The sequence below is a fragment of the Athene cunicularia genome (assembly GCF_003259725.1).
Source record: "Athene cunicularia isolate RWA chromosome 2 unlocalized genomic scaffold, athCun1 chr2_part1, whole genome shotgun sequence".
NCBI classification, from domain to species: domain Eukaryota; kingdom Metazoa; phylum Chordata; class Aves; order Strigiformes; family Strigidae; genus Athene; species Athene cunicularia.
Window position 1 is genome coordinate 98,775,707 of NW_020799095.1, and position 15,344 is coordinate 98,791,050.

The 15,344-nt window shown below is 38.2% G+C and overlaps 1 protein-coding gene across 3 annotated transcripts in view; it reads right to left on the reverse strand.

Annotated features, from left to right (window-relative positions):
- ANKRD12 (ankyrin repeat domain 12) overlaps positions 1–15,344 on the reverse strand; it is a 62,053-nt gene that overhangs the window by 9,228 nt on the left and 37,481 nt on the right. For all 3 annotated transcript variants that reach the window (XM_026843256.1, XM_026843257.1, XM_026843258.1), the window contains 3 exons: positions 14,223–14,365; positions 12,392–12,539; positions 4,416–9,106 (listed from right to left, as the gene is read on the reverse strand). In XM_026843256.1, coding sequence (XP_026699057.1) covers positions 4,416–9,106; positions 12,392–12,539; positions 14,223–14,365 — 4,982 coding nt within the window. The remainder of the gene's footprint in view (positions 1–4,415; positions 9,107–12,391; positions 12,540–14,222; positions 14,366–15,344) is intronic.

The following is a 15,344-nucleotide window of genomic DNA, read 5'->3' on the forward strand; positions in this document are numbered from 1 at the left end:
CGGGCGAGGAGGCGCCCCCGCCAGCCTCTCCGCGCCGGCAACCGCGGCCCCCAGCCGAGGCGGGACCCCGCAGGCCCTCGGAGCCGAGCTGCCCGAGCGCTACGCGCTACCGGCGGCTACAGGCTCCTGTCATCCCAGAGATCACTGCTGCCTCTCTACCGTTAGAAACACTTCCCTCCACTCAGCCCTTCACTGTCTTCCGAAACATAAAGCTAAATACAGGACCGAGTCTGTTTACAGCACTTTACGAAAGTAAATTACTTTTTTCCTCTCTCCTTGGAAACAGGGGGAGGAAGAGCCTCGGATCCTGAAAGTCTACAAATGGGATCTGAGCAGCCCCACACCACCTGCTGGAAATCCCAACTTGTGATCCAGTGATGGATTTGGACCAAGGAAATAAACTTTCTAGTCCCAAAGGAAACTCAGGTTAAAGGTTTCAAGACAAGAATAGCCCGAGGAGTCTCTCGGAAATTCTCGTCAAAGAGACTTAGTAAAGAGACCACAAAGTGTGTTGGGAAAATACCAACACAGAGCATGAAACTGAATGCCACATGGAAAAGGTGACCTCAGTTTTTTTGTATAACCAAAGTAAGTTATCAAACTAGCTTCCTGACGGCCCAGACTCTATACAGAAGAGAGGGAAACAAAAGGGCCCTGCCTTCTTGAGTGGTCTCTAGTCCCAGAAAAACTAGGCAGAACTCAGCCTTCTACTTAGCTAGAAGGCAGCCATTGCAACAGGTTTGTTCAGTAATGGCTAAGGTTCAAGACATAACCTCACCATCCCCAACACATGAAAAACCTATCAAGAAACTTTCTTGCATGCTTTATATCCTTCCTAACAACTACATCATCAACTCTTCACTCTGCAAACCTTCAACCCCCATTACAAAGAAGAGCAACACTGAAGCTGACTCAGATTCACACATACACAAAATTTCCACAATTCCTTTCCCACAACCTTATCTATCTTCCCTCTCACCCATGCCACTCAAATCAACTGGCTTACTCTAGTGCTATAATGTTTCATGCATTTAGGAAGTGTAACACCACTGAACTAAGCTTTTACCACTTCAAGTTTCTATAACAATGCCAGAGAGACTGGACAGAATCCCTTTTACTAGAAACGTATCTGCTAGATAGCCATCAGAAGCTGAAAATGAATCAGCTTGGAAACTCTAAGGAAGCAGTACAGGTAAAGACAACTGAACCTCATGAAACATACTGATGTAGCAATCTGAAAGGCAATGTAGCTAAGTACAATTTAAATTTACTCTGTTAGAAGATTCAGATTTGTTTCCTTCTGTTTTGAACTGACCTGCTATCTCCTATCTTATGTTTTGTATTTGCATTGGTGAGAGGGAAGCCACAGTCCATACATGACTATCCCTACAGCCTTAGGTGATAAGAGTCATAAATTACCGTATATAAACATGGCTGTGGAAAGCAAACACACCACCTCCTGTGCCCACCTACAGGATGTTTGAAGTTCATCAGATAAACTATAGTGCATCTTAAAATTCCAATCCAGAGAACAGTATGTTACACAAACTATTCCAAGTCTCAAAGTGTCAGACCTAAATATATTGTCTTCACATAGACCTTCACACAGTGCTATCTAAAATACAGGAATAATTTAAGAAAGAGTAGCTACTTTCCCATAGCCTGTGTAAATTAATGAGGCAAAAGTCAGGTTAACAGAGAATCATTAAAGAACCATCAAAGGAAAAATTTAAACAATCACAACAGAAAGGTCATTTTACAGTTGCATATTAAATTACACAATATATGCATAAGAACACGTACATGCTATTAATATTGAACAATTGCAGAGAGACTAAGCATAGCCCTTATTTTCACATTGTTGAACGATGTGTACAGTATACAAACAAACATTTATGTGCATAAAATCATCTCTGGTTTAGCAATACTCCTTTTTATGGTATTTGTAATAGGAACTATTATGATTATGATTTTTAATGGTGAAAAACTAAAATTGTTAAATCATATACACAAGCAAGCTCTACAGAGAAGTTACATCTGAACTACTGATTTTTGTCAAGGGTATATTTTTTCCGGAAAGAAACAAGAAATTTTATCAAAATTGTGTATTTCCACAAACAACAGTAATTAAAGAAAGCATTTAGCTGCATTGTAGATGATTTTTCAGACAAAACTAAAATGCTTAAAATAGCTCCCCCTTTAGATTAAAACTCATGCTGCTTTCTTACACTTTACTTGAAATGGAAATAAACACCCACTTCCTAATAATTTGGCTTCTCAGCACTTTTTTTCTTCCCTTTTGCTCCTAACAGCTACCTGTTCTTTCTACAACTGCAGAAGATTAACAGTACCATGAGAGCATAAACAAAACAAGTTAACAGTTTAAAACAACAGTATCAGCAAAACATGTATGTGTGGGGAAGCAACCCAGAAATCTAAATGAGATAAAAATAACTGTAATCCTTCAAGTATGTATTCAGGTTTTTATCAAAATTTTTTAGAGAGGTTTGTTTTGGTTTTATTTTAACAATTAAAAGCCACAAGAACAGGGAGCACACATTTCATCTCTGATATTTTCTGAACCTAATTTACCTGAGAATTCGCACTACCCCAGTACCTAAATTTATTTTCAGGAACTGCAGAGTCCTTATTATACATAGCAAGAGACAAGAGGAAGTATGAGGCAATGCTTTAATACCAAGTCAATAAACCTCCCTTTCTTATAGTGCCTACAAACATTGCCAGTTATGACAGGGAAATGAATTGTATTGCCCAGGTAGAAGATGGGCCAGGGAAAAATACACACTGTGCTTCTCCACTTTCTGTTTATCCCAAATTAAGTGCTGAAGTGTGATGCCAAAGCAGCAAGTTGTAGCTTGGAAACAGTATGTACTTGACTAGCAGCAGCTATTAAAAAAAAATAAAATCTCTGCTTCTGGTGATGTATGTTATAGAAGCTGCAACAGCTACTGAGAAAGGAGTAACTACTTCAAAATCACAAAATGGTTTGGGTTGGAAGGGACCTTAAAGACCATCTAGTTCCAACCCCCCTGCCATGGGCAGGGACACCTTCCCCTAGGCCAGGCTGCTCAAAGCCCCGTCCAACCTGGCCTTGAACACTGCCAGGGAGGGGGCAGCCACAGCTTCTCTGGGCAACCTGTTCCAGTGCCTCACCACTCTCACAGGAAAGAATTTCTTCCTTATCTCTAACCTAAATCTACCCTCTTGTGGTTTAAAGCCATTAACCCTCATCCTATCACTACACTCCCTGATAAAAAGTCCCTCCCATCTTTCCTGTCAGCCCCATTTAAATAGTAGGAAGCTGCTGTAAGGTCTCCCTGGAGCCTTCTTGGAGCCCAGAAAATTAGGCTTAACAACCCCAACTTTGTCAGCCTGTCCTCACAGGGGAGGTGCACCAGTCCCCTGATTATCTTTGTGGCCCTCCTCTAGAGCTGCCTGAGCAGGTCCATGTCCTTCTTATGCTGAACACAGCACTCCAGGTGGGGTCTCATGAGAAAACCCTCAGTGCACAATATTTCAGGTGTCCTTTGTTCCCCCATGTAGAACAATAAGCACAGAATCGGGTGTGCTGAGGAGCAAAGAAAGGAAGCATGATTCAAGTGCTACCATGATTACACTGACTTCAAAATAGAGATCAGCAGAGACTGTGTTCTTGTGAGACACCTTGAGAGGCACCTCCATAGCAAACAGAAATATTAACTGCACTGAAGCCAATTATGTTGTGTTGCACAGACCTCCTCCACAGCTGTCATCAGGAATATGCCTGTGTCAGAACTACGCGGAACTTAGTAAACAGAAGTCCCTGAACTACAGATGTTTTTTAGTGAAAAGAAAAACTTCACATTGTTAAATAAAATTCATAAGACTTTAAATTGATGGATTACAAAAGCCAAGACACAGCAGATTACACCTGATGCTCTTAGAGTATTAAGGAGAATTGGAGATAGCTAGCAGGCACTCTCCTACTTAAAACTTCTGGCACTGGACTTAATATTTTAAAGCACTGCACCCCCCTCCAAATGAAACAGCTTTGAATAATTAGTTTTAACCAAATTATTTCCAGCAGATTCAGAGAAGCTCTCAACAACTGATTTCACTTTTGAAACGGCAGACTTTACAGCAGCAAGTACTTTGAAATACAGTATTTGTCTGCATGCCTTTTACAGGTGTCACAAATGATGGTTTGTCTTGTAATGACTGTGAAACCACTGCTTGTATTTCCACTGAACAAGGCTTTTAAATATGGTACTACTGGTAAATATTAATTTGACATATGTCAAATTACTATTTTCAGCACAAGTATTTGGAAGCAAGTCAGGAAGAATATGAGTTACAAAAATAAAACCAAAACGTGCCTTTCATTGTACTGTATATTTAAAGACAATGTTACTTACAGTTGGGATGCATATCTTGCTCAAGGGATTGCCATCCAGTAGATATGAGCCATTGAAGGTCACATATTCATCATAATATTGAGGTGCCTGAGGAATAACACTGCACAGCAATTTACGTTTCTCTTCTATTTTTTTTCTTATGTGCAAGTATTCAAAATACGGGTTTGCTCTCTCAGAACTGTATGGCTGAATCTCTTCAAGTTTCAAAGAATCAACAATAGCGGCCAGCGACTGCTGGGTTTTCTCCTTAGCCTGTAGTACAGAAGGGTTCACTTGCACAGGCTGAGGCACACGTGACACCTTTCTTTTACGTGGATGATGTACCTGAGCATCATCCTCTTCAGTTAATCTAATCCTTGCTTTCATAGATGCTGACGATTCAGACTCTTTTTCTGATGTCTGTGTGCAACCAATAGGGTTCTGCTTACCCTGGTTAGCAAGTATATTTGCTCTGTTCCTTGTAATTCTTTGAGGTATGTCTTGCTGTTCCACCTTCTGATCCTCAGCAATTTCTTCTTCTAGTTTAACTATTTGGCTGTATTTATGCACCTCTTCCTGTGTAATCTGTTGTGAACTATTTTCCAAATGAGATAAAGAGGAGTACTGTGGTGGATCATCTGTCAACATATTTTCTCTGTCTGCAGTGCAGGGTTTTTTATTAGCTGATTCATTTGTAATTCCCTTTGACATTCCTGAACTTAGTTCACAGAGATCAACATCAGCTTTATTATCAACAGCATGCACTGAAACCAACTTTTCCTGTTGGCCTTTTTCATTTCTGAAGTCCGCAGTATCTGCTGCATTACTATCCACTTCACTCTGAGCATTCTTACAAGCAATTTTACTGAATGCGTATGAATTTATGTTTAATTGTGAACTGCTATCACTTTTAGGAATATCTTTTTCTAATGGGACTGTAGGTAAAGCACTCACCCTTTCATAGCTCTGTGAAACATCCTTCACAGAATTCTCAGAATATACAGCAATGGGTGCATCAGCCTTCTTAGTGTTTGAAGGGAAGAAAGCATTTTCCAGCTCTCTGGTACTAGTAGGACCTGTATCTAAAGCAGAAGTTGTAGTCTGAACTAGATTTTGTTGTTGTACAAATGATGAATCTTGACTGCTAATTCCTGGTAAAGAAATGTGTTTAGACGCATCTGAGAGTGGCTGGATAGATAAAGAACAAAGCGACTGTGAAGGCAGAAATGATGCAGGTTCTTGAGAACTTCCCTTAATTTCAGCATGCTGAGGCAAAAATTCAGATACTTGTTGCTCTTTTAATGTCCTGTTTTCAGAATTATGCACTGCTGTAACACTGTTAGTATCTTGCTCTGATACACCATAACCAGAGATGTTAAACTCATTGTTTGATGAATTAAGTCTGTCAAAAGGCACATCCCACGGTTTGGTTTGCTGAGTCACACCACTTTGACTACATGGCTCTAAATGCATGTTACAGTCTTCTGAAGGGCTCATCCGAGCAGTATTTTTAATAGTACTTGTACCTGTTGTTGGCTGCTTGCTGCTAACAGCTCCAGCTGGAGATGATGTAAAGTTTGACTGCAAACCTGACATACTACTTTGAAAATCTCTTTCAAGCATGCTACACGGTAGTTCTGGTTTAGGAGAAGTGCTACCGTAAGTCTGAACTGATGGCAGAGCATTCTGATTATTTTCTTCTGATATTCGAGGCTGTTTGCTGTGTTCAGAAACAGCAGCAGGCATGCTGCATCTTTGAACCTCTACAACAGGTCTACACTCATTCAAAACCAGTTTAACATCTTCAACAGACGCTGATCTAATGTACATCGGTGGAAGACGGTTTGTGAAAGGTGGCTTAATGCGATCTGGCAACTCAGCGAGACCATCAGTCTCTTTTTCAAGAAGGGCTGGTGATTTGGCACTTGCCAAAAATGGTGATTGTGAAAAAGACATTTGGGAATCAGAACCTTCTAGCATAAAGTCTGAATCATATTCGACTACAGGCCTCGGGGTAGTTACTGTGGTATGGCAAGAATCCTCAGAGCTTGCAACTGAAACTACAGACACTGATCTGGAGCTCAGACCTGTCTTTTCACTTTCTGATTTGGGGGATCTATTTAAATTGTCTAAAACCAGTGAAGGCTTTATAACATTGACACTTCTCGTATCTACTGATTGTGATCTATTACTCGTAGCATCTTTCTGCTGTTTTTCTTTCATACAAACTTCAGGCAATTCTGAGCTTTTTGAACGAATCAGTTCTTTGCTTTTTACTTCAGCTAATGACTGTTTTGTTTTTTCTTTCATCTTGTTAAGTTCTAAACAAGCACGGTTTCTTAAACGTTCCTTTTCTTTCTGTTTTATTTTTTCTTTATGCTTTCTATGCCACTGCTCTATTTCCAGATCTTTAAGGCTAAGCATTCTTTCAAAACTAGTTTGCATTAAATCATCATTGACTAATCTTTTTTCTTTAGGTCGAGCATCCTTTGGTGCAGGAGCTGGCTTAGGCTTAAGTTTCTCATGTTCAAGTTTTAGTTTAAGTAAACTACTTTGATGCAGTTTATGCTTGTCTCTCTCTTTGTATCGGTCTATATCTTTATCTTTTTTATCCTTCTCTCTACCATCTGGAGTTTTCAACAAATCATCTTTCGTTTTTTCTTTCAAAGATGACAGCTTGTCATGCACTGGTTTATTACTTTCTGTAATATTGCATCTCCTTTCCTCTTGCATGTGTTTTGAGTTTGCTGCTGTTGAGATCTCCTTGTCTTTGGATTTGTCTTTTCTTTCAAGTTCCTTTTCTTTGTCTTTAGTTCTATTTTTTTCTGATTTAGTATAATCAGATTCTTTTTCAGACTGTTTAGCTTTTCTTTCAGTACAGTGTTTTTCTTTGCTTTCAGCCCAATGTCTGTCTTTATCAGCCTTTTCTTTATCATGCTTCTTATCAATTTTTTCTTTATTTCTTTCTTTGTCCTCGAGTTTTTTAAGAGTACCTGTGCTTTTTATTTTCTCATTTTCCTTATGGCATCTTTCTGCTTGCTGGAAATTTGGCTTCTCTTTTACTTTCTCTAAATTTTCATTTGCTTCTGCTTTTTCTTTCTCCATCTTGTATTCATGTTTTACCTTTTTCTCTTTTTCTCCATTTTTTCTTTCTACCTTTTCAACATCTTTTTCTTTGGCTGAGGTTCGCTTTTCAGTCTTTTCTTTATTTTCCTTTAAATTCTTCTCCTGTTTTTCACTATCTGTTTCTTTTTCTGTTAAATGCATGCTGGCTGCCTCATCTTTAACACCAAAGCAGAACAATTCTATTTCTTTATCTGCAAGCATAATTTCTTTTTCTTCTTTTGTGTCTTTTATTTTTTCATCCTTGAGAAACTTCTCATTTTCCTTTTTGTTCTTCTCTTTCTCTCTCTCCTCTTTAGCATTTCTCTCTTTCTGGAACTGTCTCTCCTTAACTAACTTATCTTCTTTTGCCACAGCTTTTTCTAGCTTTGATTTTCTGTCTGAAGATAGAGATTCATGCTCTGCATTTAACAACGTATCTTCATTTTCATCACTTTTGAAAAAGTTCTCTTTCCAAAATTCTCTGTCAAATTCAATACTTCTTTGAACCTCTTTAGCGTTATCTTTATGTTTATGCTTCTCCTTCTCCCCATCCTGTTCCTTTTTGTGCTTGTCCTTTTCTCTTTCTTTGTGCCTTAATTTATGTTTTTTAAGTGTTTTACCTTCCTTGTCAATCTTTCTCAGAGTATACTCTGAATTCTCAAGTGTTGAGCTATTATCTTCCTCTTTAATTCTGGGATTAGATTTTTCACCAAATTCTAAGTGAAAATCTTTCTGATGATGCTTGCTTTTTTCTTTGTGCTTGCAAGATTTGCCACTAGAACTTTCTACTAGATATTCAGAATCAGTGTTGTGATCATAGCGAACTAATTCGGATTGCAATGTTATTTCAGAACCTCCTGGTGATAAGCAAGTTTTGGTGTTTTCCTGTTTTAATGGTGTTGATTGCTTTTCACTTAATCCACAGGGATGCTTTGGAGATTTGCTAGCAGTGATATGAAATAGATGTAAAGAAGAATCTTCTTTTGGGGTGAAAGCCTTCTTAAAGGTTTCTTCCTCTCTGGTTTTATCTAAAGAATCTAACGCAGAAGTAGCTATATTTGTTACTCTAGCATTTTCTTTTTCTTGCTTTAGTTCTTGATTCTCTTTATTTTTGCTCTGATTTTTTACTTTCCTTTTAACTTTGCCTTTTTGCTTGTGTTCATTTGTAACCATGTATTCTTTCTTCACTCTTACATCAGAATTTGATGTCTCTGAAATAGAGCAAGGAGAGACTATCTTCTTGTCCTGTAGTATTTCTTCATCTGAACTTTCAGAACTTGAATACAGAACTCTAGATGATTTCTGCTTTTTGCTTTTAAATGATTTTGAAAAGACAACTTTTTCTTGTTTCACAAATAAGCTGTTCTTTTCAACTTCAGTCTCATCCTCTTTCCTTAGGTCTTTTCTAAGAATGTGTTTGTCATCAATCATTTTTTTCATTTCATCTTCATCATCATCTTTAAACTCATACTCATCAAGAGCAGATGGAAGTGGTGCCTTACTAGGCACCATCTGTTTGCTGTCATTGGCTACAGAGTCCTTTTCTGCTTCTGAATCAATATTCCCCTCTACACTGGAAGGATTTACAGATGGAGCTTCTTCAGAATCTAGTGAAAGAAAACCAAAAATTAGGTCAATATTGATGGGAGATTCTTTATACTTTAGTTTAGGACGAAATAGTTCAGTTCAGCAGTCATACTTCCATACAAATGAAAAAAGAGAAAAAGCACTCAAACCACACAATAAACCTTCTCACTAGAATTAAGTTTTTAAAGAGAAAACGAAAGGTCATGAAACCAAAGTGCTCCCTACACTGAGCTCTCACTCAGGTATGTAAAAATATTAATTAGCATTTGTCCCAATCTAATTACTTTAAATTTTGTAAACCACATCTATTATGCATAATTCCTGTATAACTTTTCTCAAGAACATCTTACTATAATGACTCATTCCTCCAGAAATTTATCAACTCTTATACTCTATAACAACTAAACTATGCTCCTCCATGTGAACTATTTAGTCATGTTTCAACAGCAGATAAGCTTTTATTCTTAACAGACAAAAAGTTCCTCATCTAAAGAAATTCCCTCATGAATCTTTATGCACCTGATACAGACAGCCTAAGTAGCCTATGCTATAGTTCACTGCAACTGGTCTCTGCTATATGAGTGCATAGCATGGAGCAAGTATGTTGTACTGGATGTCCTTGACTTCCAAGTGCAAAATGGAAACCTCTCAACTGTTCCTCGAATTAAATGTTAGGAAACATATGGATCACCACCTGATCATATGAAGATCTAGAACTCAAAAATATTTTAAAAGTATTTCTGGATATATTGTTTCCTCCAAATAAGGTTCCAAGTCAAGCCTCTTCAGCTGAGCCTATTAAGTTTGTTTTTTAAAAAGAACTGAAATGTGGTAATATTCAGCACCATGGACTAGAGATTTAACATACTGAATAAAAAGAGAAGAGTTTGAAATAATAGTATAAGAGAAGCAATAAAGCAGTTTCAATGCATTAAAAGTTTGAATGAGAAAAAACCCATATGTTCTGCTGCAAGATTCCCCCTCATTTCCAGTAGGATTCTCTGTGGACTAACTGCCAGTATACAATGGTTAAGATACTTACCTTGTCAGCAGGCTTCTCAGCTACTTTGTATTCAACAAGACAGTATCAACAAAACAGATTCCAGAAGTTCCTGATATCTTCTATATTACGTATAGGACCCAGAACATATTACTAGTTCTGTACTACCAGTTTTTTATGTATTCCCCTCCCTCTCTCATATATACATGCCATCATCTTTCTGCCTTAACTCTAACCACTCCTTGTTAACTTGCTCGTGCCTTCCCTTCACCCTTTTCCTACAAGGTAGTTGCTGCTTCTCTCTTTCATGTCCCTATTTATTTTGCTCTTAACAGTCTTTCCCCATTGCAAACTCAGAGAGCTTACTCCATAATGACCAAAGGTAAAGCAATGGAAGTACAGGAGATGGATCATCTATTCTCTTATCCTGTCTGCTTGAGAAACTGCAGAGAACATTCTGCTCCTCTTGGAAACCAGCCCATGGAAACTAAGCAATACCCTACACAGACAACTGTTGAGGAATCAATTGCTAAATAGTAACAATTTTCTATTATGCATATGTAAAAATGTTTTTCTTAAGATTAATGATTTGGCTAAGATTAAGTAGATTCTGTGGAGCAATGCCATGACTGTCCCTTAAAAAAGAACGACTATGTACTGTATTTCAGGCTATTCTTCTAATGCCAAAAAAGTTTACACTGCATCAGAACATTTACGAGCTCTACACAGGGCAATATGACTTTTTTTTTTTTTTCTGCTTGAAATATAGTGAAACCTTGAATGGAAAACATTCCTAGGGGTTTGGTCTTTTTATTCATTTGTTTAGTTGGTTTGGTTTGGGATTTTATTGTCAGAGAAAAAGGAACTGATTTTATCATGTGACAAGACGCTCTCCCTCATGTAACTTTCACAGAATGGTTGAGGTTGGAAGGGACCTCTGGAGGTTACCTTGTCCAACACCCCTGCTCAGGCAATGCCACCCAGAGCCAGCTACCCAGGACCATGTCCAGGCAGCTTTTGAATATCTCCAAGAATGGAGACCCCACAGACTCCCCAGGCACCCTGTGCCAGTGCTGTCATCCTCACAGTGAAAAAATGTTTCCAGCTGTTCAGAGGGAATGTCCTGTGCTTCGGTTTGTGTCCACTGCCTCTGGTCCTGTCACTGGGCACCACTGAAGGAGCCTGGCTCTGTCCTCTTTGCACCCTCCCTGTAGGTATTTGTACACATTGGTAAGATCTGCCTGAGCCTTCTCTTCTCCAGGCTGAACAGTCCCAGCTCTCTCAGTCTCTTCTCACAGGAGAGATGCTCCAGCCCCTTCATCATCTTCCTGGCCCTCCACTGGACTCTCTCCAGTATGTCCATGTCTTTCTTATAACGGAGAGCCCAGAACAGGACCCAACACTCCAGCTGTGGCCTCACCAGTGCTGAGCAGAGGGGAAGGATCACCTCCCTCCACCTGCTGGCAACACTCCTAATGCAGCCCTGGATACCACTGGCCTTCTTTGACGCAGGGGCACTTTGTGCCACTGATCACCACCCTCCAGGTTTGGCCATTCATCCAGTTTTCAATCCACCTCATTTCTTTTATTAAAAAGAACCTGAATTGCTGAAGACTCTGTGAAAAGCAGAAAGAAAAGTTCCTCCCTGGCACTCAAGCAAATTACTGATGGTCAAGAATCTTTTGCTTCCAAGGAGATAACAGCTCTTTCTGAGCCCCAAGAGACGATACCTGCTCCTTAATCTGCAGAAATACAGTAGGGGCCAAGAATTACTACCGCCATGTAAGCAAGTTACTATCTGGTCACATTCACAAACCAGTGATTCACTCACTGGCAGGGACTTTTTACTGAGTAAGTGTAACTAAGTTACACCCATGTGAGACACTGATTCATCTACTAAGTGTGTGAAATAAGTGACTTTAGGGATATTTCCCCCCAAGAAGACCTTTCAGAAACCACTTTGTATCAAAATAAATGTGATACTTTCTCTGTATCTTTCTCTGGTAAAACCACCATTCTGAAGTAGGGCTGATTTGGAGAGTGGGAAAGGCTTATTAAAGAGAGAGAGAGAGAGAGAGAGAGAGAGAGAGAGAAAAGAAAAAAAAACTAAATCAGAATAAATATTTCAGATAGTTCAATTGAAAGATTTGAAAACTACCTCTAAAACTTAAAGTGGAAAACAACCTTAGCAATAGCAACTGCTACCTGCAGCAACTCTTCACAGCTAACACTACACAAAAGATTAAAATCACCTAACCAGGTGAACTAATGCAACTGAGGTATGCAATTAAATGGCTACTTTTACCTGAGCAACTGTCCTCATCATCAGAGATGGGCACCTCCCTTTTCAATAGCATTTCCAACTCTTCAGTTTCAGCAACATCAACCGGTCTCTCCCCATGCTTATTGGCTTGAAATGGATTTCCACCATGTCGAAGCAACAGCTTCACAATCTGCAGCATTAAATAAATTAACTTTTAGGTTTTCCACAACATGTTACTTGACCAACAAAAAACCCCAACTTCCACTGCACACAAAGTGTGGATAATGTGATACGCTATCTTAAACTCCTACCTATTAAGCTGAGACTGCAAAGCAAGACTTCAGCAACTAGAATGCAAACTCCAGGTACTCATAATCTGCTCATTAAAGGAGTTAATATAATAGGGAAGACTAAAGAAAGTTGTTGTTACACAGACTAACATCATCATAAAAATAAACAACAGTGGCCTTTTGTTCTTGTTGTTCTAGCAGTTCCTCACACAATTCACATGGTTCCTAACCCACCAAGCTCTCTACTCCTCTGCATTCAATTCACACCCTTGCTCCAAATTTTTTAAAACTTAACTCTTAAGGAACAGGAAACGTTTTTTCAAGTAGCAGTTCTACTGGTTTCCACAGCATTTCAGAAAAGCCCTGACAGAGATCCAAGTATCTTATTGGAGGACCAAACTCCCCCCACCCCAACTGAATATAATAGAGCAAAAACATCAACTCCTCTACCATCAGGGGAAACAAAAAAGTTGTTAAAGCTACAATGATACCAAGGCCACCACATTTTCAGCATAGTATCCGGTATTATTTTTTTTCAGTCCTCCATGCTAAGCGTGTGGAAATTTAGCAGTGTGATACAGTAACATGAAACTTCAGAATTTTTCTCATACGTAATGTCAGTGAGATAGTCACAGATATATATACTGAGACCAGACCAGCATTTATCACAATTTTATGCAAGTTTAAAGACCCAACTTTTGTTTAGATACTCCTAAGAAACAGGTACTAAATAGTTAATAAGAATTTCACTATCAGATTATCATAATTCTTTTCCCTAGCCTTTCCAGAGTATCCTTTCAAACTGAACATCATTTGGAAGGTATACTTAAGACATAGTTTCTATTTTTAACTTTATATAACCCATCACACATGAAGTAATGAAATAAAGAGACATAAGGACAAAAGGAGACAAAAGGAGAGCACCGTAATTTCTGCATCTAACTTGCAGAAAACAAGAACAATTTCAGAAATTACTGTAAAATACCTGAAGTGCTCCATTTATCTTCTCTGCTAGGTTATTCTTGTTTTTTTGGTTTTTTTTTTTTTTTTTTTTTTTTGTTTGCTGTTTTTTTTTTTTTCCCCAAAATAAAGAATATATATCCAACAAAGCTCTATTTCAAAGTTCATGAACAAATATATAAAAATAAATGTAGGGTATACAACTTTAAATATTTTATATTTTATATATATATATATATGAAAAGCATGTTTTACTTTCCTACATGTACAGAAAGAAAAAAATTTCCCCAAACAGTATTCTCTTTGGAGACATTTTATTTTCTTTTGAGAACTCTATACAGTAGAAGTCTCTCTTAAAACAATGTAATTAAAATGCTTATTTATTTAAAAAGTAGAAGTTTTAAATACTGAAGAAAACAGATACTGGTAGAAAATAGCTGGCAATTGAAATAGGATAAAAAGCAAGATAAACAAACAAAACCAAAACAACTTTAAGATGCCCCCAAAACAGCAGAATCAGAATTATTAAACCATTTGAGAGTAATCAGGACAGTTAGGATTTGTTGTAAAGACAGAGCATTTCAAGCCACTTTAGTCCTCTCCCACTCTCTCAGCAAACTCACATTTCTATGCCCACTACTAGCAGAATCATGAAGCGGCGTGTCATCATCCAAGCCCTGTGTGTTCACATCGGCTCCTGCTGCTATCAGGACTTTAGCAACATCGTAGTAACCGACATTACAAGCTTCATGCAGTGGTGTCCAACCTATAGTGAAGAGTGATAAGTGTGAGTTTGAAAGGTCAAAGATTTTTGGTTTTTTCTCCTGTGCTACAGATCTCTTATCACCTTGAAACATTTCAAAATACACTCACACACAGTAGTTGGCAGGAAGGTAATGCCATCTATCTGATGAATAACACATGCTTTATCAATGTTAAACTTCATGCCAATAAATTCCAAGTTTTACTGTGATTAAATTGAACACAGAAATCACTAATCAAATAGTAAAAGACAAAATGCGACACAAAATCCCCAAGCTAAACATGTTAGAAATTCTTTGACTAGTGAGCATTTGAACACATTGTTAGGTATATATAAGTAACATTATTCTATATAGAAACAATACGAAAGTATTGGAGAGAATAAGTATGACAAATTATCATAACCAGTGCTGCTTTAGAGCCATTGAACATGTAGCAGGAATCACTAATAACGTTCAGCAGCTATTAGTCTAAGATAGCAAGCTAATCATCGTCAGAGAACTCATTCCTGATGCTTCCTAGAATATTAGTCATTTTCAGCAATTTTGATTTCCATATTGATAATCTGAAGTTCAGAGCTCATTTTTTTGTAGCAGAGCCTCAACTCAAGATGACAATCAACTCACACAGGCTATATTCCTTACCTAAATCTCTTCTCCCCAACGTGATGCCTTGCACTTCATAGCTGCCCTGAACTTCCAGCCTGCTGTTGATACCTTCTCAAGGCCCAGTTTTGGGAAGGCATTCAACTTCTATTTCCCACATAACCAGGGCAAGTCTGGAAGTGTTTATTCACCTGAACTCTGCATCTAATAAATAATGCATCTAATCAGTATGTCCATGAAGAGGAGGTACAAGAACCTCCCCCCCCCCCAATTTATATAATCCCTCATAGTAAAGGTAACTTCTCATCTTCATCTCTCACTCAAGTTCTCACCTGCCACTCATTAAACTGAAAAAAAAAAAAAAAAAAAAAAAAAAAA